At 37.6% G+C, this 22370-nt stretch overlaps 1 protein-coding gene across 1 annotated transcript in view; it reads left to right on the forward strand.

Moving 5' to 3' along the window:
- JAKMIP1 (janus kinase and microtubule interacting protein 1) overlaps positions 1 to 22370 on the forward strand; it is a 71067-nt gene that overhangs the window by 40363 nt on the left and 8334 nt on the right. The window contains exons 4-10 of the mRNA XM_075499725.1: positions 3342 to 3551; positions 4246 to 4365; positions 6608 to 6754; positions 7365 to 7505; positions 10465 to 10524; positions 19164 to 19292; positions 20582 to 20710. Coding sequence (XP_075355840.1) covers positions 3342 to 3551; positions 4246 to 4365; positions 6608 to 6754; positions 7365 to 7505; positions 10465 to 10524; positions 19164 to 19292; positions 20582 to 20710 — 936 coding nt within the window. The remainder of the gene's footprint in view (positions 1 to 3341; positions 3552 to 4245; positions 4366 to 6607; positions 6755 to 7364; positions 7506 to 10464; positions 10525 to 19163; positions 19293 to 20581; positions 20711 to 22370) is intronic.

Here is a 22370-nt window from a genome sequence, read left to right on the forward strand (position 1 = left end):
GAAAGCTTGTTTCTTTCCAACTCTGTCACTTGGTCTAATAAATTAGACCATGTGGATTCCTAGACAATCTTGGCTATGACAGAGTTGCTTCCACAATATTTATTTGATCAAGATAGCAAGCAGCAGGGAACCCAGATTAATCTATTTTGATTTTCATTTACCTAATGGAAGATACTCCTCTCCCCACTAAAATAAAGACTGTAATACATGGTCTGATTACATACGGCTGTTTTCCTTTATGCTGCCAACTTTTTCTTCTTTATGTAACCAAATGTGGCAAGAATTCCAGAAAAGAGTAGTTCTCCAGTGGTACAGAACTGGCATGGAGACTTTGTGTGAGCTTTTACAACTATGAGAATATACAAGACGAAGCTAAGCGAAAGTCTTCTGGGAGTGGTTGACCTTTCTTCTGTAACTGTCAGCTTATGTTCAGTTTAAACCCAAACCATATCTCTCCTTTTCCTAGTCTTGTACCTCCTCTTTCTTTGTCTGCCTGCCCCTTGACCTGCCATCTCTCCCATGTGGAACTGAGGGATGTTGCATCCCTCTAAAATATTTCTCTTCCTTTTTTTTCCCCTCTCTAGAGTAAATTGTACTCTCTGTTAACAAAGCAGACAGGGAAGATGGACAAGTTTGCTCTGTAGCGTGCAAGTCTGAAGAAAGATGGTAAATCTTTGGGTCAGGCTTTGTGGTAAACTTAAGAAAACTGAGACATTGACTGGGTTGATGCAGTTACACTGGAGAAATCAAAGGTGTAACTGTCCCCTTGAGGAAAGGAGAATTGTTTTGTGCCCCAGGCTTCTGAAACAGAACTTAAGGTAGAGAGGCATTACTGCTGCAGTTCTGTTCAGCTTTATCAGTTTGTAATAAGTTAGTTGCTTAGAAATTCTTCTTTCAGCTAGTTTGTGCTTATAAAAAAATAAGCGCTATTGCAATGCTGTGTATTTGTGTGTGTGTGCACGCACACGCGTACGTTTACATGAGTGACAGATTCTCTAGTGCCTACCTGTAACTTAAAATATAAGCCCAAAATAAAAAAGGATGTGCAGCCATTGCTATTATATTGCTATTTTCAATTATTATCAGTGTCTCAAAGATTTTTCTATTTGACTGAAACATGGGGTGTTTCTTTTTTCTGAAAGTTTCACCACATGTAGATTTTATGGTAGAAAAAACAGTAATAGGAAGAGCAGAGGAGAATTCTGCCTTCTTTCCTGCTTTCCACTGACACCCACTCCAAAGCCATGCTCTTTCATGGCATTCCTTTCTAATGTGTGTGAGCTCGTGTGCTCTGAGCTATGGAAATAGGTGTGAAGGATAACATGGGCATGATTTCACTGGTCACATCTGTTTCAAATTATCTGTTCTGCTGCAGTTCAACAAGTAGCAGTTCGTACTGAGATTGTTGCTTTCTTTTTTCTTCCAACTTAAACACTTATGTCATTCCATTTACCATGTAAGTTATAAGAATATGAAGAGTATGAAATGTGCTACTAATTGGGTAACTAAAATCAGGGCTGCCTATGTAACCTTGGTTCTTCCTTGTAAAATGTATGCCTTGCATGGCCAAATTTCTCTCTCAATTACATAGATGTTCAATGTGAACACCTGTGTAATTGAAAGTGAGACTTTGTCCACAGTATTTAGTTACATGACATTTTTTCCTCCCAAGGGGTCCCCGATAGATCAGTGTTCATGACAGATAGCATTCAGTGAATGAGGCAGCTGCTTAATTTTTGTCATTGCTGTTCACTGCACAGTCCCTCTGAAACCCTGCATGTTGCAAATTCTTCCATTAATAAAAACTGCATTCTTTTCCTGCAAGTCCTTTTTGGCATACTTGAAAGTCTCACAAATCTGAATGGACGTACTGGGAAGTATTATACCTATTTACTGGATAAGGAATTGAGACCCAGCAACCTTCCCAAGTCAGGAAAGAAATCTCCATCAGAAGCAATCTCCATCAGTTCCAGTTGGAACTTAAAAATAGTGTAGACCAGCTTATTCACTTCAAATCTGACCTTTTTATCTTCGATCATGACTGGACTTGGTTCAGCCAGGCCATCTCCTGCCACTCAGGTTCTGTACACAAACTAATTTCATGTGCTTTGTAGACTGTGAAAGGAGTAAGGCAAGGGTCCTGAAGAAACAAATTGTATCTGATCGTGTAATCTGATTGTGTTAATCCTGTACATCACTCAGACTTAACTATGTTACTTCTAGAATTTCCTTTTTTTTCTTTTTTTTTGGTGTAACTTGACATAAAGGACTTCTATGGATGTAGGGCTGTAATAAAGAGCAAATGTATGATTTAACAAGTTCGTGATTTTATTTTTTCACATAAGACTACTATAGTCTTATTTCCAAAATTCCGTAGGTTTATGTCGGCCAAGAAAACAATTTAGTAAACTGAAGGATCTACAGCACCCTTCCAATAAATATATTGTTAATGGTTAAGATTCTTGTTAAGAAATCTGTTCCTATAGTAACTGCTGCAGATTGTCACGTCCTGTAGCAGTTGGAATAGTACCAAAGTGAATTCAACACTGATGCTGCGAGGGACAAATCCTATGAGAGCTGCAATAGATCACTGCTAGCAGTATGCTTTATTTGGTATCGAGATGTATGAACAACACTGTTCAGTAACCATAGATGGTGTTTAAGAACTATTTCTTCCTAGCCATTATTCTAATGCTCTGTGTGCATTTGCTTTTTTTCCTTCTATACAAAGACTAGTCCTCATTTGAATCTTATAGCAAGGGCACATAAAATACATAGGTATGCTTAAGATTTTAAATTTAAATGTGTGTGCGTGTATATGCTACTAATTTTTAAATGTCTGTGAAGAGATTCACCATGTATGATTTTCACTAACAAAGAGGAAGTCAACATGGGGCAAATGTGCATGGCCCAAGCTTTAAAGCAAAGCCCAGGTGAGTTTTAAAGGGTGTGTTTGTCTTATCTTGTACTAGCTCTGTGCTTCGTCTCTGAAGCATAGTGGAGGGAGATTTTTCTTCTGCTTGTAGAGTGTGTATCCTCAGATGAAGTGGATTATTTCAGTGGCTATGCATTCTGTTTCAGTCTATGTTTGTATCTATTTTTGTTTGTCTTTTGAGTTGAGACTGCACTGAGCAAACTCATGGCCAAGTGAAGGCTGAAACTTTTTCAAGGGGAGGGGAAAAGGCTTCAGAGGAGATATATCTTATTTGTAGCAACCACAGTTTGGCTGCTGGTGTAATTCTGAGAGAAATAGAACTTTGTTTTTCCAAGTTTGTGGATATGCATGCAGTGAACACTTGGAGATGTTACAGAAACTTCCTTCTTGCTTTCTTTCTTTCCAGATGGATGAGATAAAAGGCAAAGACAGAGTGATTCTGGCTCTGGAGAAAGACCTTGGTGTGCAGGCAGGCCATACTCAGAAACTGCTCCTTCAGAAAGAAGCTTTGGATGAACAGCTTGTCCAAGTGAAGGAGGCAGAACGATACCACAGTAGTCCTAAGAGAGAGCTTCCTGCGGGAGTGGGGGATATCACCGAACTGATGGGAAGCCCGGTAAGAAAATTGTGTTTTCTTCAAATGTTCAACACAGGATAATTGCTGCCTGGGTGTTCACAGTACTTTTGTGGTTACTTTGAAAATACTAGAAGGACTAATTGATGGTAAATGGCTCTGCACTGCACTGTGCTGTTTCACTGGTGATTTAGAAACTCCTTGCATCTCTTGAATTTCAAAGAATATTGAGAAATATGTGGACAGAGAACTTCTAGAATTTACGTTGTGAACTTCAGCTGTGAACCCCATTATTTTCTTAGATATTTATTTCATAACTTTAGGAATTATTTTAACCAACGGCAAATAGATACTATACTTTTCAAAAACTCTGCCATGTGATTTTAATCGATGTCCTATGCACTAGATTTTTTTACATTTAGCTGATAGTAAGAAATCTGGTGAGAAGTAACCAGAAATAGGTGAAATATTATTTACCTAGCTTTTTTTTTTAAATTGTTAAACCTTTACATACATTTCACAGGTAGATACTTTTCATGTAATATATCATGTAGCATTTCCACAGGATGATATTGTTAAGTGTTTCAGTTAATTAAAGTAAGTTTTCCAGACATTGATGTAAAGACTCTATTTAAAATTTACACAATCCACTTGCTAAACCATGATATTAAATTTATGGATAGTAAAATATTTTTTAAAAGGTAATTTTATATATCTATATGTTTTTGATGTAAAGGAGCAGCATTTGGATGAACGAGATGTGCGGAGATTTCAGTTAAAAATCGCTGAACTGAATGCTGTAATAAGGAAGCTGGAAGACAGAAATACTCTCTTAGCAGATGAAAGAAATGAACTGGTAAATTAATTAGTAATAACACAGATGGTGACTCGGAGGGCATCTTTATGGTAAAAGATTTAATGTTGAAAAGTCAGTGTTATAAATAATTTACAAATTAGTCCTGGTTGTCCTCAGTCAATTGTATCTAAATATAACAGAGATTTCTATAGAAATTCACTTTGTGACCATAAAAGATGGATGGAATCTGTCTTGTTCCAGAAAAATAAAACTTTATAAATTTATTTTGGGGTCATCGTAAACAAATTGACTGATAGCTTGCCTGTGGCACTGTGTAATGATGTTGTGTAAAACATGCTTATGCTAGCTAGGAGTTAAAAAAGCTTTCTCGTGTTGGAGATGAAAAATCTGCCAATTCTCAAGGGAAATCTCTTAAGTAGGTGAAATTATCCTAGGAGAGTGATAGTAACTTACAAAAGAAAGGATATGACAAGAATTTTAAGAATGAATTTTATTAGCCTGCATCACTACTTAATTGCTTGTACTGAGGTTAACGGTAAAACTCCCATTGACTGCAATGGGAGGTGAGTTTTACCAATAAGAATTTTTACACATGTCGTCTTACACATGCCCTCTTATAATGCCTTATTTCTAGTGGCAGAAGAAAAGATTTTTCATTCTAATCAGATGGAAATTTTCCCTCATGCAACCTATGTATCTGATTCTGAAATAATGCTATTATGTATGGTGAGGGCAGAAGTGGAGGGCACTCTTGCCACGTGTCAGTCCTATAGATGAGTGAAGCATTGATATCTTCCTCCTTGCTTTGTCAGACTTAGCTCTTCATGTTGAGATACGAGGCTTTGCTTTATGATAAAAGGACTTAATTTAGTTATGACATCGCAATGATCATCAGAAGAGCTAATTTTTGAAATTTTCTTGTCCAGCATCTTGGCTGAACATAGATTAGTGAAGTCAATTGAAAAATGCTAGACCAAAATTGGATGAATTGAGAACATAACAGTGTCTTTTTCTTTAAACTTTTCCTCTTTAAATAGCTGTATAGTCTAAACTGCCCTTTCATATGACAAAATTGATTCCTCATTAACAATTTAAGTTTCTTGGGGTGAGAAAAACATGTGTTTTACCCTGGGTACAGTTCGCCATTTTTCCTACTTTGCCTAGGTGCTGAGTGTTTGTTGTTTCCCCCCACACACACACACTTTTCCTGCTACAGTTGCTTTGCTCTATACTCTCAAGAACATCTTGCCTTTTTTCAAGATTGCATTATATAAAGACAAGATAATTCAGCCTCCTAATCCTTTCTGTGGACATAAGAAATCCAAAACATCCTTGAAGAATGCTGAAGTACTGCAGCATCTATCCTTCAGTGTCCCTCTAGATGGAGGGCATGTATGACTCAGTCAAGTGCTCTTCTTGATGCTTGACCTAGAGGCATAAGAAGTATATTTTGGAAAAGATATGGAGAAGGTTTTGTCATATTGTGAGACAATATTACATAAAACCAGTAATATCAGTAAGCTTGTATGATTAAGCACTGTGAAAAATAATTTTCTCCTGAGAATGAAACAGAAAACCAAATAGTGAAATTATCTCAGGACAAAGATTATCTTTTTCGCATTTCCAGTTAAAACTCAGTAAATTGAAAAAACTTTTGATTGGAAAAAATAGATTTTTTACAAACAAAACTGCTCAAGGATTAATGAAATAAAAAGGGTGAAATATTGAATACACACAAATGCAAGAAAGGGCAGTAATTTGCTTCACATAATTGTCTAACATCATAAAACCACAGGAACAAAATTGAGCAGCTTGAAAATGTCAGCAGAATGCTGAGATTGAATCTGTGCCCTCTGGCTGACTTTCTCATTGCTCTAATTACACACTAGGTATAGGGTTTTTAAAGTAGAGTAGGAAGAGTTTGCTCCTACTAAAGGGATAGTGAAAATGGCTACCCTAGAGACCTAGTTGCTCACAAGAAGCTTGTATAGAACGAGATTAGTTTATCAAGAAGTCACTTTTATGGATCATCATAAGCGTTTTCCAAGAGCAAAATGAGGTGACCGGATCTAGTGTTTTTGTAGACTGTACAAAAATGCTATTTCTTATTTGTTTGGACTCCTGTAGTTCTTAGTTCAGCAGTAGTCTATATCAGATGCCACTTAACAAAAGAACTAAACTTTCTGAATGAAGGAAGAAGGCAAGTGAAAACACACATATTTCTTCTTTCCGACAAGTGTAGACTAAAGCACAGCTAACTTCGTTCCTTTGCCATTTGCAGCTGAAACGTTCTCGGGAGACAGAAAGTCAGCTGAAGCCTTTGGTGGAAAAAAATAAGAGGATGAGCAAAAAAAATGATGATATGTTGCAATGTATCCAGAGAATGGAAGAGAAAATAAAAAATCTCTCAAGGGAAAATGTAGAATTGGTAAGTAATCATCTCTGACGTCATGTTATTAGAACACATTGCACACAGTTACTTTTGAGGTGGAAGTGCTTGTAAGGCTCTCACTCTAATACAGACATTTCAGAGTCTTAAATTCAGCCAATGCAACTGAATATTCATACTCTGAATTTGGAGTGGCATGTGCTTTGTGTTGTATCAATTCACGCTGATTAAGGGAAAGGATCACAGACAGTTAAAATGTGTTTAGAGGCTATAAAACGTATGACTAAAAATCAGCTTTAATAAATGTTGCTTCTATGATTAGAAGTCAGAACTGAATTTGAGTGCATGTGCCAAAGGCTCTACTATGTTAGATCATTGAGTTCACTTGTCTGCTAATTTTGTCCCAGACTATGTTCTTTGATTCCATTTTAAAATATCTTATGTGAGATATTAACACTGAGGCATACAGAATGTGTAATTTTTTTTTTTGTTGAAAGAGGCCTTATGTTGTAGTAGAGTATGCACTGATGAGTCCAAAGAATTCTTGATTACTACATCACACACGAGCATTTTCCTCCTGTTACAGCAAGACACTTTAAAACATTCTGTATGTTTAATTTTTTTTTCAATTTTATTTTAATTTTTGTAGAAAGAGAAGTTATCTGCACAACCAGCACTGAAGAGGCACACATCTTTGAATGATCTCAGCAGCACACGGGAGGAACAAGAAATTGAATTCCTTAGACTGCAAGTCAAAGAACAGCAGCATGTTATTGATGATCTCACAGTGGTAATGCTTATGACTGGTATACATACATGCATGCACACACGTCTATAGGCAAGCTAAAGATTTGAGGGCAATATTTTAACTCCAGTTGTAGTAGTGATACAGAAATAGTTCTTTGGCATTGAAGGGTTCTTGTTATTTCTCAGGTAGTGAACGAATTTCTTTGGAATGTGCATGAATCTCTGTATTATAAAATATTTACCTAGTGTGAGCTGCTTGTGAAAAGAAGTGCATCAGTCCATCCACCTTACTTACAAAATTGGTTGTCAACAACTGAGGAACTTGAGGAAAGGACATGTTCCAAAACTTAATGGCTGAAACGTGTGGGATGTAGACCCTGGTGCAAACCCAACCACTCCCCTGATCTAGAAGTTCTCCTAAAAGCGATACTTACGGTATCTTATAACTTATGATACACCCTTCTGGTGCTGGCAGAAATGACATATCATCTCTGAGAGACCACTGCCCTTCTCGAGCAGCATTTGGAACTCAGGCAGACACAGAGCATCTCCAATGGCACTACTGACTGCTACAAAATGATAAAATGAATTTAAGATCATTCTGTATAAATGGAAAATTAAACAATTGGGTGCAACATTGAAAATAAAAATAGAAGATCCAGAAAGATAAAACAACAAGATGTGTTATTGCTCTGTCTGGAACATTGTCTCTATTCTTGGCAGTTCCTCTGAGATTTTGACCCAGGATTTCTCTCTGTAATCAGTGCCAAAGATTGATGTCTGCGTGCATTCTCCAGTGTCACAGTGTTACAAGCGGTAGGATGTTACTCGGACACTATAATGTAGGGTCTGATTCACAGGGCAATGCTGCTTTACCTTCCAAATACCACTGTACAGACAGAGACTACGACATGATTATTAAATTCCCAGTATATGGCAGATATAACCTCACTTATATTTCAGTGTAAAGTGGGTATGAAAGGACTCTCTTTTTACTGTCTCAGCCAGTAACCTGAGGAAATATATTGTATCCTGACTTTGGTCAAATAGTATTAACTTGTGTTTAGTGTGAAAGTAAAATAAATAAATATTTTAAAATATGGTTTCATTTTGGCTTTGTTTCCTATTTACAGATACTTTTTGACTCGCAGAAATAAGTTAAATTGTTAACTAGGATACTGCTTTGGTTGGCAGTACAAACTAATTGATGCTTTGCCTTCGATATGAATGCAGTGGAATTCTGCACTTCCATTATGCTTTTTAGCTATTTTTTCTGGCTCAAACCACACCTCTACAGAATACAAATGTATCATAATTATCAAGAATGACCCATGCGTCACATACCTGATTAATATAAAAGTCATCAGCTTACCTCCAGCTGAGACCAATATGATACACAGAAATAAGAACAATAGCTTTAGGCAATAGGGTTGTCTGAATTGATTAACATTGTCATCTGTAGGATGTCTTTGATGCTGTTGAAGCCGTATCAACTTGAGTTCTCCCACAACAGTGGTGTTCTGGTCAGTTCTTAAAAGGAAAGCTGTCAAAATAAACTCAGATGATTGCAAAAGATGCTAGTGATCCAGTAAATAGTGCTGTTTAATTGGCATTATTATTGTTCTGGTAGCTTGATGTATTATTGAGACAGTAAATTAAGCGGTCTTCTTACAAACAAGATTAGAAACAGGAAGGAGTGGGGGATTTTGGAAGTGTTTGTTCATTCCGCACTGAAGTGAGAGGGAAGTCCAGCTGTTTGGACACCTGTTTGGGATGCAGGAGACCCAGGTTAAAGCAGGGACTGTGCCTTAACCAGGTACCTGAGGAGGGAGCATTTTTCTCCAACACTATAAAATTCACCTGTGTGGTTTCAGTTTTAGCTTAATATATTATATTACATTATTCTGCAGCTTCAAATACATGCTCAGTTCTACCTTGGCAGTCATTACTTTTCCTTATTTTGAAACCCACATCTATTAAAGGTGCTATATAAGTTGTTGTGCTTTTCTGAATTATTTCATATTTTACAAAACTTCATTCCTGGAACAATGTGCTGATAAACATGAATTATTTTGTTGTTATTTCCACTGGGAGCTTCCTATTTGTCCAGTTTCTGAACTGAATGTAAAGCAAACAGCTCTGAATAGAATACCATGCAGTGAGCAATAACTGCTAGAGAAGCACTTGGAACTGCTATCATTCTTTTAAAAATAGAGGTGCTGCAAACAAAGATGCAGAGCTAAGGAAAGAATCAGGAAAAGGCAAGGAGACTGATCACCTGTGTTGTTGGGGGTTTTTTTGCTTGCTCCTTTGCGTTTTTTACCTTCTCTTCCTCCTGTTCTCCTTTGGAATTCAAGGCAGTATTCTTGGGCTTAAGCGTTCATAAACGCTGCATTTTTCCAGTTGTAACCCCCTCCTGTTATGATATAGTTAATTGTCATCTTGTTCCAAAGCCATGGTAGAAAAAAGACACTGACTAAGTTGACACAGACTGAGAGTGCCTTTGGATTTGAGACTTTGGCCCTACAAGGATAAGTCACATGTAACACTATATCTGCATATGCATGCTTGTATATCACAGTATGCCTGATATGATGACTTGTAGTTACTAAGGGTGGACTAATTTTTGGCTACCGACCTGCTTCTTCAGGATGGTTGAACACTGGAGTGAGAATGTGAATTCTGTTTCCATAGTGAGCTTCTTGGTAAAAGAGGCAAAAGAACTGTCAGAAATCTGTGCCCAGTATTTAACAAAGCCTTTTCTTGCCAACTTCCCATCAAGTGTGTAAAGTATATGGCTGAAGGTTTGTTTGCTAAAGGGATAAAGCTGCAGTACAGCATGGTGTTATATCAACATGGCATTATTCAAAAGGATAAAGACATTGTCTTTGTGTTAGCTTTAGCATAGGCTTTAAGAAGATTTTAATGATATTTCTTTGTGTTAGACATATCTAAATATGTTTTAAAAGAAACCCATACCAAAATGTTCTCTTTCCTTCTAGGAAAGGGAACGGTTATTACGGCCTAAAAAACAGAGGAGGAAAAGTCTGAAGCCTCCAAAGGTGAGCAAACCTTCGGTTTCCATGCGCTTCCGTTGTTGTGAACAGTGCTTGTTTCAAATATTGCCTGAAATTAGAGCTCTACTTAAATTAATGGTAAAATTTCATATAATTCTCCTGTTTTTTCTAATGAGTGCTTATTCCCTTTTTCTTAGGATAGTTCAGGAGCTGCAAGTTTTGTACTGCACACAAGTATTGTTGTCTTGGTTTTTGTTTTAAATAAATAATATAATTACACTTCTAGCCATTGTGGCCTAAATATTCAAGTGGCTTGAGGCCTAAATGATATAATGACTCGAAACAACTACCATGTCAAAGGACAAATGCTCAGTCCTTTTTAAAGAAAATACACCCTTTAAACTACTTGTACCAAGTTACTGCTTAATCGCAATTGAAAACTTTAACTCGTGCTAGGGATGTTATTGAAATGATATTTTTGTACGTGATATACAGATAGTAAAAAGATTCCAACTATTTTTCTCTAGTAACTATTTTGCTCTAGGATGCAAAGTAGAAGAGAAAAATTTAGATTGTAGAAACAGAAAAGTTTTGCTTCAGAGTGTACCTTCAGTGTTTATTGTAACATGCTTAAAGGAACTGATTTTTCTGAATAATGTTTTTTTGTGAAGTTGAACATTAGCAGCCTGGAGCGTGTGAGGGGAGGAGAATGGGGTGAGAAGGAGAAAATGGAAGTGAAGAGTGGAGAGATGATTATCATCTATATGGTAGCTTAAGATACGTTCTGTCATAAATGGGTGCTTGTTGTCACTGTTCTGCGTAGTACATTCCTGGTGACCTCCAGGTGGTGCTTTTTTATAGCTCTGCATTCTGTAATACCTGTATTCTGAAAGATTTATCCTTTGGGATTCTCTGTTTCAACAGTACTTTCTTCAAATTATGCTTCTAATAATGATGTGTCTTTTACATATGAAGAAAGAAAAATTCAGAAGTAACAGTAAACCTTGCATACATTTTTTTGTTATGTAGTGGAAGGCTGATAGATGCCAAATATATATATAGTAACCCTGAACCATGCTTTCTTGGTGTAGTATACCTGGAAGTTTGTGTGTTGAGAGTGAGTTTAAGAACAGGACATAAAATTAAATATATATATATATGTAACTAATACTGTAATTTTTATAGGCCTCTCTGATTACTATCCCTTATCTTATTTTAAATTAATTGTGTAAGATCTTTTGCTAAATTGTAAAGTTCCTAATGAAACAAAACTACTTAATTTAATTTTTTAGGAGTTGATAACTCGTGATGCTAATTTCTATAGGCTGAAAATTCCATAATTATTCATTTATGTCTTAAAAATATTCTGTGTTAATAGAACTTCAGCTGACCTAGACTCTGTACCCTTTCCTTTTACCTATTTCGTCTTGAGCAAGCTGCTGCTTTTGTGGTATCCTCTTCTTCTTTTCCTTATTGACCAAAGCAAGAGTTGAACAACATGAGGGTTGGAAAAAATATGCATGATACTATTAAAAAGTTTGTGGCAGTGCTATTCTTCATGTGGTAAGAGTACTATAATTGGGGGACTTCTGCAGAGATTACTGCAAGAATTGTGTGCATATGAGCAGCAAGGTTAGTAGGGGTTTGCTTCTTATTTATGATATGATAGATACATCAGAAAGAACAAATTAATCAGCAGCAGACATAACTCCCACTAGTTATTCCATTCCCTGTCCATTAGCTCTTCTGTGCCCATATGAAATTGGTCATTTGAAATGTTATTTGATGCTATCTCCTAAAAGGAAGAGCAGGACTATAAAACAAAAACAACTGGAAAAGAGAGGGAAAGTTGTGAGAGAAGAGTGAATGGGATTTGTGGTGGGTTGACCCTGGCTGGACGCCAGGTGCCCACCAAGCCGCTCTGTCACTTCCCCTCCTCAACTGGACAGGGAGGAGAAAAGTATGATGAAAGGCTCGTGGGTCGAGATCAGGACAGGGAGATCACTCAGCAATTACTGTCGTGGGCAAAACACACTCGACTTGGGGAAATTAATTTAATTTATTACCAATCAAAATCGGAGGAGGATAATGAGAAATAAAACCAAATCCTAAAACCCCTTCCTCCAACCCCTCCCTTCTTCCCGGGCTCAGCTTCACTCCCGAATTCTCTGCCTCCTCCCCCTGACCAGCGCAGGGGACGGGGAATGGGGGTTGTGGTCAGCTCATCACACGTTGTCTCTGCCGCTCCTTCCTCCTCAGGGGAAGGACTCCTCACACTCTTCCCCTGCTCCAGCCTGGGGTCCCTCCCACGGGAGACAGTCCTCCACGAACTTCTCCAGCGTGAGTCCTTCCCACGGGCTGCAGTTCTTCATGAACTGCTCCAGTGTGGGTCCCTTCCACGGGGTGCAGTCCTTCAGGAACAGGCTGCTCCAGCGTGGGTCCCCCGTGGGGTCACAAGTCCTGCCAGCAAACCTGCTCCAGTGTGGGCTCCTCTCTCCACGGGTCCACAGGTCCTGCCAGGAGCCTGCTCCAGCGTGGGCTTCCCACGGGGTCACAGTCTCCTTCGGGTGCACACCTGCTCCGGCATGGGGTCCTCCATGGCCTGCAGTGGATATCTGCTCCACCGTGGGCCTCCATGGGCTGCAGTGGATATCTGCTCCACCGTGGGCCTCCATGGGCTGCAGGGGCACAGCCTGCCTCACCACGGCCTTCACCTCGGGCTGCAAGGGGAGTCTCTGCTCCGGCGCCTGGAGCACCTCCTGCCCCTCCTTCTCCACTGCCCTTGGTGTCTGCAGGGCTGGTCCTCTCACATGTTCTCACTCCTCTCTCTGGCTGCAGTTGCGCAGCAGGGTTTTTTTTTTCCCCTTCTTAAAGATGTTATCCCAGAGGCACTACCACCGTCGCTGATGGGCTCGGCCTTGGCCAGCGGTGGGTCTATCTTGGAGCTGTCTGGCATTGGCTCTGTCGGACATGGGGGAAGCTTCTAGCAGCTTCTCACAGAAGCCACCCCTGTAGCCCCCCCCACTACCAAAACCCTACATGCAAACCCAATACTATACTAGTTATACTATATATACTATACTAGTTATATAATAACTATATACATAGTTTCTAAATGAGCTAATTCCTTAAGGAAGGAAAGAAGTAATCAATAATATATTTATTAGCGTCCTATTACGTGCCATCATATTAACCTGTAGGCTCTTCACATGTACATGCAGTGTTGGCTTGGAGTTTAAACACTGTTGATGTTAGCTTCTAAAAATCCAATGCTGGCATACAGGCTGGTTTCCTCCCAGGTCACCTGTGTGGTCCTGTGAGGATCAAAATCCTCAAAGGAAGCTGAGCTTCCCACAGTTTTCCTGCAATTTTTTATTTAAACAATCTATGTAGAATGGACTGCTTACCCAGATGAGCTGTTGGGATTGTACCATCTTCATCCTCTCAGATTTTACAGCCTATCTCAGGAATCCAGATGAAAATGGTAGAATTCATCTAACCAAGCATTTGCAATGCTTAGTTAGATGTCATTAATGGAAGTGAGATACAGACATCTCACTCTGGACAGAGTGGTAACATTAAGAAGTGATTGTTCCCCTCTGGATGTAGATATCTAAATAGGCCATATTATTTTTGCCCTAAAATTGCCTATTCCTCTCTATGGACTATAAAGGCAGCCTAAGATGAGTTGCTTTATATATAGATGTGTACAGTGCAAGTGTATTTCTGTCTATGATCTGTGCAAGATTTTTGTACCATACAGATGATAACCTATATATAATAGTAGAAGAAATTACGGGTGTATCTGTCCTAACCAACCACTCAGAAGGAGAAATTACTGACGTAAATCTTTGGCTTTGCTTTTCTAAGATTTGTTAAATGTAAAATTAGCATTAACACAGTGAATTATCAAGTTTGGCTGTTGGAGCTGTATCTTTTTCCAGCTGTGTCCCACTTCTCTTGACAAAGTGAAAAAGGAAATAACTGATGAGAATTAGGTTTCATGAAAGTGGTTAGATAAGCTCAGACTAGAAGGTATGGAAAGGTTCCTTTTTTGTTCTAATAAACAGGAACTTGGTGCACAGGGTGAAGACTTACACTCATCTACCGTTGCAGCTTCTCCTCTTGTACACTCCAGCTTCCTTAATTTTTGAGGCACTCTGACTGGACAGGGTCCGTGTTTGTTTTCTAATACAAGTATTTTCCTGACAGTGATTCCTGTTAGCCAGAACAGAAACCATGGCATGCCTTTCTCCATCTTCAAGACAGCTTGTGTGAATGATCTATCAGGCTAGTCCAGTAGCCTTTATAGCCCAATTGTGTCTAACTAACATTAGTTCAGCTGAGAAGCTTTTGAAAATACCAAGGATTTGTTTTTTTTTTTTTTTTTTTGCAATTAGATGTCTATGTTATTTCTGGAGCTCTGTAGCTGCACTAGGTTACTGTTGCTAACGTAGCTTTATCTGAGCATTCTTTTAATTACCAAGGGGCATAGGAGTCCATAGAACAGCGCTGGCAACCGGCTCACGTTCCCCAGGGAAGGGAGCAGCAAAGTGGGATGGGGCTTTATAACCTCAGTGGTTGCAAGGTGTTTAGAGGAGTAATATAATGACTCTGTATAGTCAGGTACTACAGGAAAGTTTTCTCTGAACTGAAGCAGCCTGAGCTGATAGAGGTTTGGTTTTTGTTTGGTTTTTTTTTGTTTGTTTGGTTCTGGTTTTGGTTTTTTTTACATTAACGTGCCATTGGACTTGTTAGGAAAAAGATGTACCAGAGGTGAATCTTCTTTTGCTGTTTAAAGCATGCTTTTTTCCAGGTGTTTTTTCTTCTTTTTCTTCTTCCCATTTTGGTAGTGAAATAACCAAGAAACTGCAGAAACAGTATTTTTGGGGTTTTGTTTATTTTTGACATGTAGAGTGGAGTTACAGTGATTCCATGATTGATGGAGTCATGCATTTGAAAATAAGGCATAATTGCCCAGTTTGTTTGGAAACTGCAGGACTCTCTGGATTTGTTTCTTTATTTAAACTTTAATAAATAAACTGTATTCATGATAGTGGAAAGCCTGCACACTGTTGTGATGGAGTTCATATTTCTTGTTTTATATTTTTCTTTTTTTATCTGCCTCTGTGCTTTGGTGTGCCTGTATTTTTCTGGCTGCCAAGAAATGACATATAAGCATGAAGGTAAGACGTTACTGATTAGCTCATCTGATTGCATTACAAGGAAATTCCTCTTGGATCATTTTCATCATGTTAGATTAATTACTTGAAAACAAGATATTTAAATGTAAAGTGAAACTACTTTAGCAACAGAGAAATCAGATTATTTATATGTAAGTATACCTAATCCAAACCATTAAAAATATGAGGGTATCTTGAGATTTGCATATAATATGATCTATGTGTCACTATTGATTTATAACATTCTAAACTTTGATGTTTATGAGCACCATACTTCAGTCGAAGCGTTAATACTTGAGTTATAAAGACCTAATGCATAATTTTACTTTAAAATTGTGTGAAAACATCAATATAAATCTGCATGAAAAATAGTTGCTAGTCAGTGGAAATTAGAATTTAAATCAGAATTCTTCAGCAATTGACATGTCTGTTTTCTCAGTTTTGAAGTTATGATTTAGAGGTAACAAATGTACAAATAAATATAAAAGAATCTTTACGTCGTTAATTGAGAATGTTCCCATTTTTAAGAAAAGTTTGAATAAAACTTGAATGAAAATATTGTATAGTTACAAAAATCCAGTAAGTATTGTACAGGCTTGTATATACTTTTGAAAAAACATGATTCAGCTTTTGAGCTATATGTGGAATCTCCCTGGGAGTTGGTGTATTTATTTATGCCTTATTGTTTATTATAGTGTTTATCAACAAACTTTGTCTGAATCAGATGTCTTTTTTCTTTTTTTTCTCTACAGCTGTTCACTTATCAGTTAATTTGTTCTGATTTTGCTGTGAATCACTTCTTGAAGCTAGTTGCTTCAAATACTAAATGATCAACAATGATCAGCTATTTTGTAATTGTGTCATGAAGAAATTCATACACATGTGATTAATATACAATGGTTAAATGCCTTAGCTCTATTTGTTTGTCTTGTAGCCTTCCTTACAACTTGAGGGTAGCACCATTTGTTTAGCCCGATTTTTAACTCCCAATATTTACTTGTAACGTTACTGCTAGATTATTGTAGGCTGCAACCAGTATTCAGTGTGGGAGAAATGCTGGTTGGGCCATCTCTCAAGGGCTAATTACACCTCAGTTTTTGTGGTAAACCTTTGTACTTATGAGAGAGGAGTCTGAAATGTTTGTAATTCGAGTGTGAGAGAACACATTAGCTTCTGGATAAGTCTTTAATTTCTAGGCTAGAGCTTAAACCTGTTCCCCGTGTCCTTTGTTTTGTTCAGTAGGACAGAATGGTGAACAAACTGGTGTAGCATATGAATGCTGGAGGAAAGACTTAAATTATCCCAGGGAAGTGTTTGTCTTAAGCACCTTAGACATAGCTCTGCCTAGTGAAAGGATCACGGTGCTTCCTTAACTGACTAATGCGTCTTTACAAGGTTTTAGTACTGTAACTGCACTCCTTTTCCTTACTTGTGAATATACTAACTAGCAACTCTACTGGTCTAGTAGCTTGCAAAAGGAAGGTTGTTTCTAAAGATTGTTCAAAAGCTCTTTGCCTTCTATGCTGTATCATATTTATCTGTATGGATATGGATAACTACAGTCTATTTGGAAAAGATGTGGCTTTGGGGGGGGGGGGTAGTGCATAAACATCCTTTCAGAAGGAGATTTTAGTAGAACCAGTTAATTTAAAAATGCAGTCTGAATGATTTTTTTTTAATTATTGTTTGAAGGACTCACCTTAAGTGAAGCAATTAAGTGGTTCAGAGCAGGGTCTTGAAGCTGTCTTCGGTAGTTTGAGTGGGATTAGCTGTACTGTGAAACTATGATGGAGTTTAGCTAACAAGCGATGAGACTGTGACCTGGTGGACCATGGTAACCAGGGCTTCAGGCTGTAAATGGAGTGCATGGTGTCATGCATGCAGGCACCAAGTCACACCTGCGAGCTTGATTTTATAGTACCACTTAATTCAAGATAGAGTATTTTGGCAGTTACGAGAGCTGGGCTGAGCCCAAAGAATATATTAAGCATTACAGGGCTTTGTCAGAAAGTGAAGACCGTACTTTGTAGACATACTGGAAGAATGTATGAAGTTAGATAAGTCTAGAAGACTGCAGTGAAAGGTAAATATTTGGAATTCATCATGAGATAGGGAATTATAGATAAAAGAAAACCTTTCAGTATCTTGAATGAAACTCATAACTCACAATTCCACTCACTTAGCAGTTTGGCTTTGCTGAGATGTAAGATGTCTGATGTTCTGAATTAATAACAACTGATAATTTTTTTCATCCTTTAGGCTTTTTTAATGAACAGGGCTATTATCTTCTCACATGCAACCTGTGGTTTATAGTTTGTTGGGTTTTTTTTAAATAAACTGTGACATCAGGATCTATGATTGAGCATCAAGCAGTGCCAAAAAATATACAGTCGGATAGACAGCTTTTTCTTCATCTTCTTAGAGCCACCTCTCTCCACTAGCCTCCCTGTCTAGGATGCTTCATGACCTGACTTCATTTTTCCAGCAACACACTTTTTTTCTTTTCTTAATTTTCCTGCTTCTCTGAATTTGTGTTGGGTTCTTAGAACACTTGTATGTTGTAAAAAGTTAGGCTTTCTATTGATTAATAACTGTTAACTTTTGTTATTGTTCTTTTGGAAGGAAAAATAATTGAAAAACTTTTTCTAGTTAAATGTTTAAGCAATTTTTTTTTTTTTTGAACAGCAGAATTTTCTATGGAAATTTGCTGTTTTCTGAGCATATGTTAGGAAACTGATGGAAAGGGGGCTGTTAAGATGGTGAAACAATTACTGCAGTCGTGATGTTTTATATAAAACATCACATTTTTCACAATGAATATTGTACTATTCACTTCCATTGGCTACTCATTGTCTCTAGTTTTCTGTAAGCATGCATTTAATTGATTACAATGTAAAATTTTTAAAATCTGCATTGAAATGCTGGTTTTCCCTAAGCATAGTTTTTTTGGTTAGTCATTGGAACAAACTTTTGAAAAAATTGAGAATGATGGTATTGGAAAAATAAATGGAAAGCAGCAATTCATAGTTTTAAGTAGGATTTTGGAAAATAGATATTATAAATTAATTTTTATTTCTTTTTAAAAATTAGTATGAATGACAAAATTTGTTCCACTTTGTTCTTCAGAATATTTTGTCCCTTTTGGTTTCACATCTTATATGTTACATCGTACTGGGTTACTTTCTTCTGAATAGATATTGCATTCCTCTACTGTGAATCTTGTAGGATTTGTATGATTTTGGTAATTAGCTTTTATACTTTTGCTAAAGCATTATTCTATTGGCAAGTACCCAGTGCTATTTGCAGTTCAGTTCTTGAAGTTTCTTATACAAACGGTGTTGAAAAGGTAGATAATTTAATCAGAGAACAAGGGTTTACAAAGGAACCTTTTTTCTTCCTAAGTACTGAAATAATGGTCAGAGAAGACCTTGGCAACTGCTTACTGGGTCATTGGGGTTTTCCAACTGTTTTGCTAGTAACTAAGAAAAACTAACTTTTCAGAGGCATGTTGTGGAGACATTTTTTGGATTTGATGAAGAATCTGTTGATTCAGAAACATCATCTGTAACTTCATATAACACAGATAAAACAGACAGGACACCAGCAACACCAGAAGAAGATTTGGAAGATGTAAGTAGTAGATGATTTGTTCTTAAGGTCTATAAAAATTGACATGGAGTATAAATGCAAACATTTTTTTCAGCTATTCTGCAACAGGAACTATGAATGATTTGGCAGAGAATTGCTTTGTTTTGTTTTTTTTCAAGTCCAGTAACACATCCACAGTCATTGCAATAGAATTAATAAGATAATATTCTGCCTGACAGATTTGGCAGATATTGGGTTGAGAAATAAACTTGTTTTTCTCAAACCCTTTCTTATTATTCAGAAGAAAATGAATAGGCACGTTGCTTTGCCAAAAGTCAATAGCTACTAGACAAGAGTTTGCCTTTCAACCTTGTAATTTATTTGACTGTTTTGATACAACGAGGATTTTCTTCTTGTACTTACAGTACTCAGAGAGGCTTTTGCAATTCATTAAGGCTTAAATGATCATAGGTAGTAAATACCCACTGACAAGTTTTGTCTCAGCTCTGTGATATACACTGCAGCTGGCCTACTTTAAGAGATTGCAGGGCTGAGGACAAAGTATGAATTAGATGCTCTTTTTCATCTTTCTTTCCTGTTCACTAACTTGTGCCTAATACTCCTCAGTCACCAGAAGCTTCCTAATTTTCTAGGTTTAATATCTAATAATATTGTAATCTCTTTTCCTTGGAGCTTGAGTTGCTGGAGCAAAAATTAATTAAAGGGAAGGACATTTCTTGCCCTCAGTATTATAGGAAAGACCTTGAAAGTGTTGATGTCAGTTGCTCAAAATTCAAAGAAAATTAAGACATTAAAAATAATGTTAAAAAAAATAATTTAAAAAAACATCTTATGGCTTTTGAAATATAACTTCTGTGTTAGTGTGCTTGCGCTGGTAAAATGCTTTACCCTGGCATTGTAGAGAAAAAGAGTAAGGAGGGAGTGATGGGCTGCATGACAAATAGAACGAACCCCTTCTGGAGCCCCTGTGGCTCTGGAGTTGCTGAAGACAGTGGTGCATAGAAGTGTTCCCTCACATCTTTCCCCGGTCGGTTTCTTCCCATTTCTATACATTACTGCCTTATATAGTACTTTATACTGTCCTGAAATTGTAAGGTAGACACAGTTACTGATGTCTGCATTTCTGCATCATCCTCAAATCATCCTTCCTTCCATTTCCATTTGCTTAAGTTTTTTAAAGCTTTATTAAACTTTGAGACTCAGTATGAGTTGTGTTGCTTGTTGTGTTTGTGAGTCTCTCTGTTTATATAAACAAACCCGTTATCATATATATTTATACAAACCCACTTTTTTTTTCCCTCTTCATTAAGAGCACGCCTAAAGAAGAAGCTGAACTAAGGTTCTGCCAGCTAACAAGAGAGTATCAAGCTTTGCAAAGAGCGTATGCATTGCTTCAAGAACAAGTTGGTGGAACCCTGGATGCAGAGAGAGAAGCAAGGGTAATTTTTAAACTGAAATTTTTTTTAACTCTGAAATAATTGAAAAAGCTGAAAAACTTGGAATAGCAGGAGATGCCTTTGCAGGTCAGCAAAATGCAAAGCACGTTTCTGAGGATTAGAGAATACTATCAGAATGGTGACAATTTAGATTCATCTGATGCGATCAGAACAAAGGTATCATTATACTTTATTCTAGCATGCATAATATATTAAAGATTTCAGTAGTAAGACAGTGTTATTGAGAATCATATCCCAATTGAACCTGCAATTTGGATAGCAACGCGATGGATTTAAAATGAGTCAGAGAATAGGTTGTTATAAGTACTTAGGTACTGTTATCATATGAGTATATTAAAAATCTGACCCAAATCTGACAAAGGAAGTTTTTCTTCAAGTGTTTTGTTGAATATATGAATTCATAATTTGTTTTTAAAATCTCAGTTTGAGAGTATTCTTCCACTAAAAAGTACATAGCTAACTGTTGTTCCTGTTAGGTCAGGATATGTGATTGTTTACTCTCTCTGAAATAAGTATTTTTTTATCCTCACAGCAGTCTCTGTACTGTAGGTATTTGAGGTGTGAGAGAGTATGTATTCTGTCTTCATTTACCCTTCTGTCACCACTGTGTTTAACCATTTAGTGCAGAGATTAGGTCAGCAGAAGTCATGCTAACATCTTCCTTTCTGTTTTTTTCCAAACTGGGGAGGAGAGAAATCACTTCATAATGAATTGGTGAGCTCTGACTCAGTCCCCAGATCTATTCACTGAACAGTAGTGGCATCAAAAAAGAGCTGAGTTAACTAAAGGCAAAATTTCTTCTACTTTATCCCAACTCCTTGCAGATAGGGGCATGTCTAGAAATGTAGCATATTTACAAGTCACCCTCTACTTGAATGACTATTGTGATCGATGACCAAAGAACATGTAACATCTAAATGGGCAAGCAATAGCCATAGGGCTGAAAATTCATCATCTTCACCTCATGTCCTTCATTCTGCATCAAGTACAGCTGGAACCTGTAGATTACTGACTACTGAGAGAGTTGACTGATGTCATTGCGAGGCCACTCACAATTATCTTTGAAGGGTCGTGGCAATTGCAGGAGGTTCCTGAGGACTGTAAGAAAGCAAATGTCACTCTTGTCTTCAAGAAAGGCAAGAAGGAGGATCTGGGGAACTGAAGGCTGGTCATTCTCACCTCGATCCCTAGGAAAGGGATGGAGCAAATAATCATGGAAACTGTTTCCAAATGTCTGAAAGACAAGAAGGTGACTGGGAGTGATCAGCATGGATCTATGAAAGGGACCAGCTTGATAGCCTTCTATGATGAGATGACTAGCTTGGCAGATGAGTTGAGTGCAGTGGATGTTGTTTATCTTGACTTTAGTAAGTCTTTTGACACTCTCCCCCATAAGATTCTCATAGACAAACTGATGAAGTACAGACTAGACAAGTGGACCATGAGGTGGACTGAAAATTGACTGAAATGCCTTAAAGGGTTGTGATCAGCGGCAGAAAGTTCAGCTGGAGGTGTTTCACCAGTGATGTACTGCAGGGGTTGATACTGGGTCCAGTACTATTTAACCTCTTCCTTAATGACTTTGATGATTGAACAGAGTGCACCTGCAGCAAGTTTGCAGTTGATACAAAATTGAGAGGAG

The sequence above is a fragment of the Mycteria americana genome, chromosome 4 (genome assembly GCF_035582795.1).
Source record: "Mycteria americana isolate JAX WOST 10 ecotype Jacksonville Zoo and Gardens chromosome 4, USCA_MyAme_1.0, whole genome shotgun sequence".
NCBI classification, from domain to species: domain Eukaryota; kingdom Metazoa; phylum Chordata; class Aves; order Ciconiiformes; family Ciconiidae; genus Mycteria; species Mycteria americana.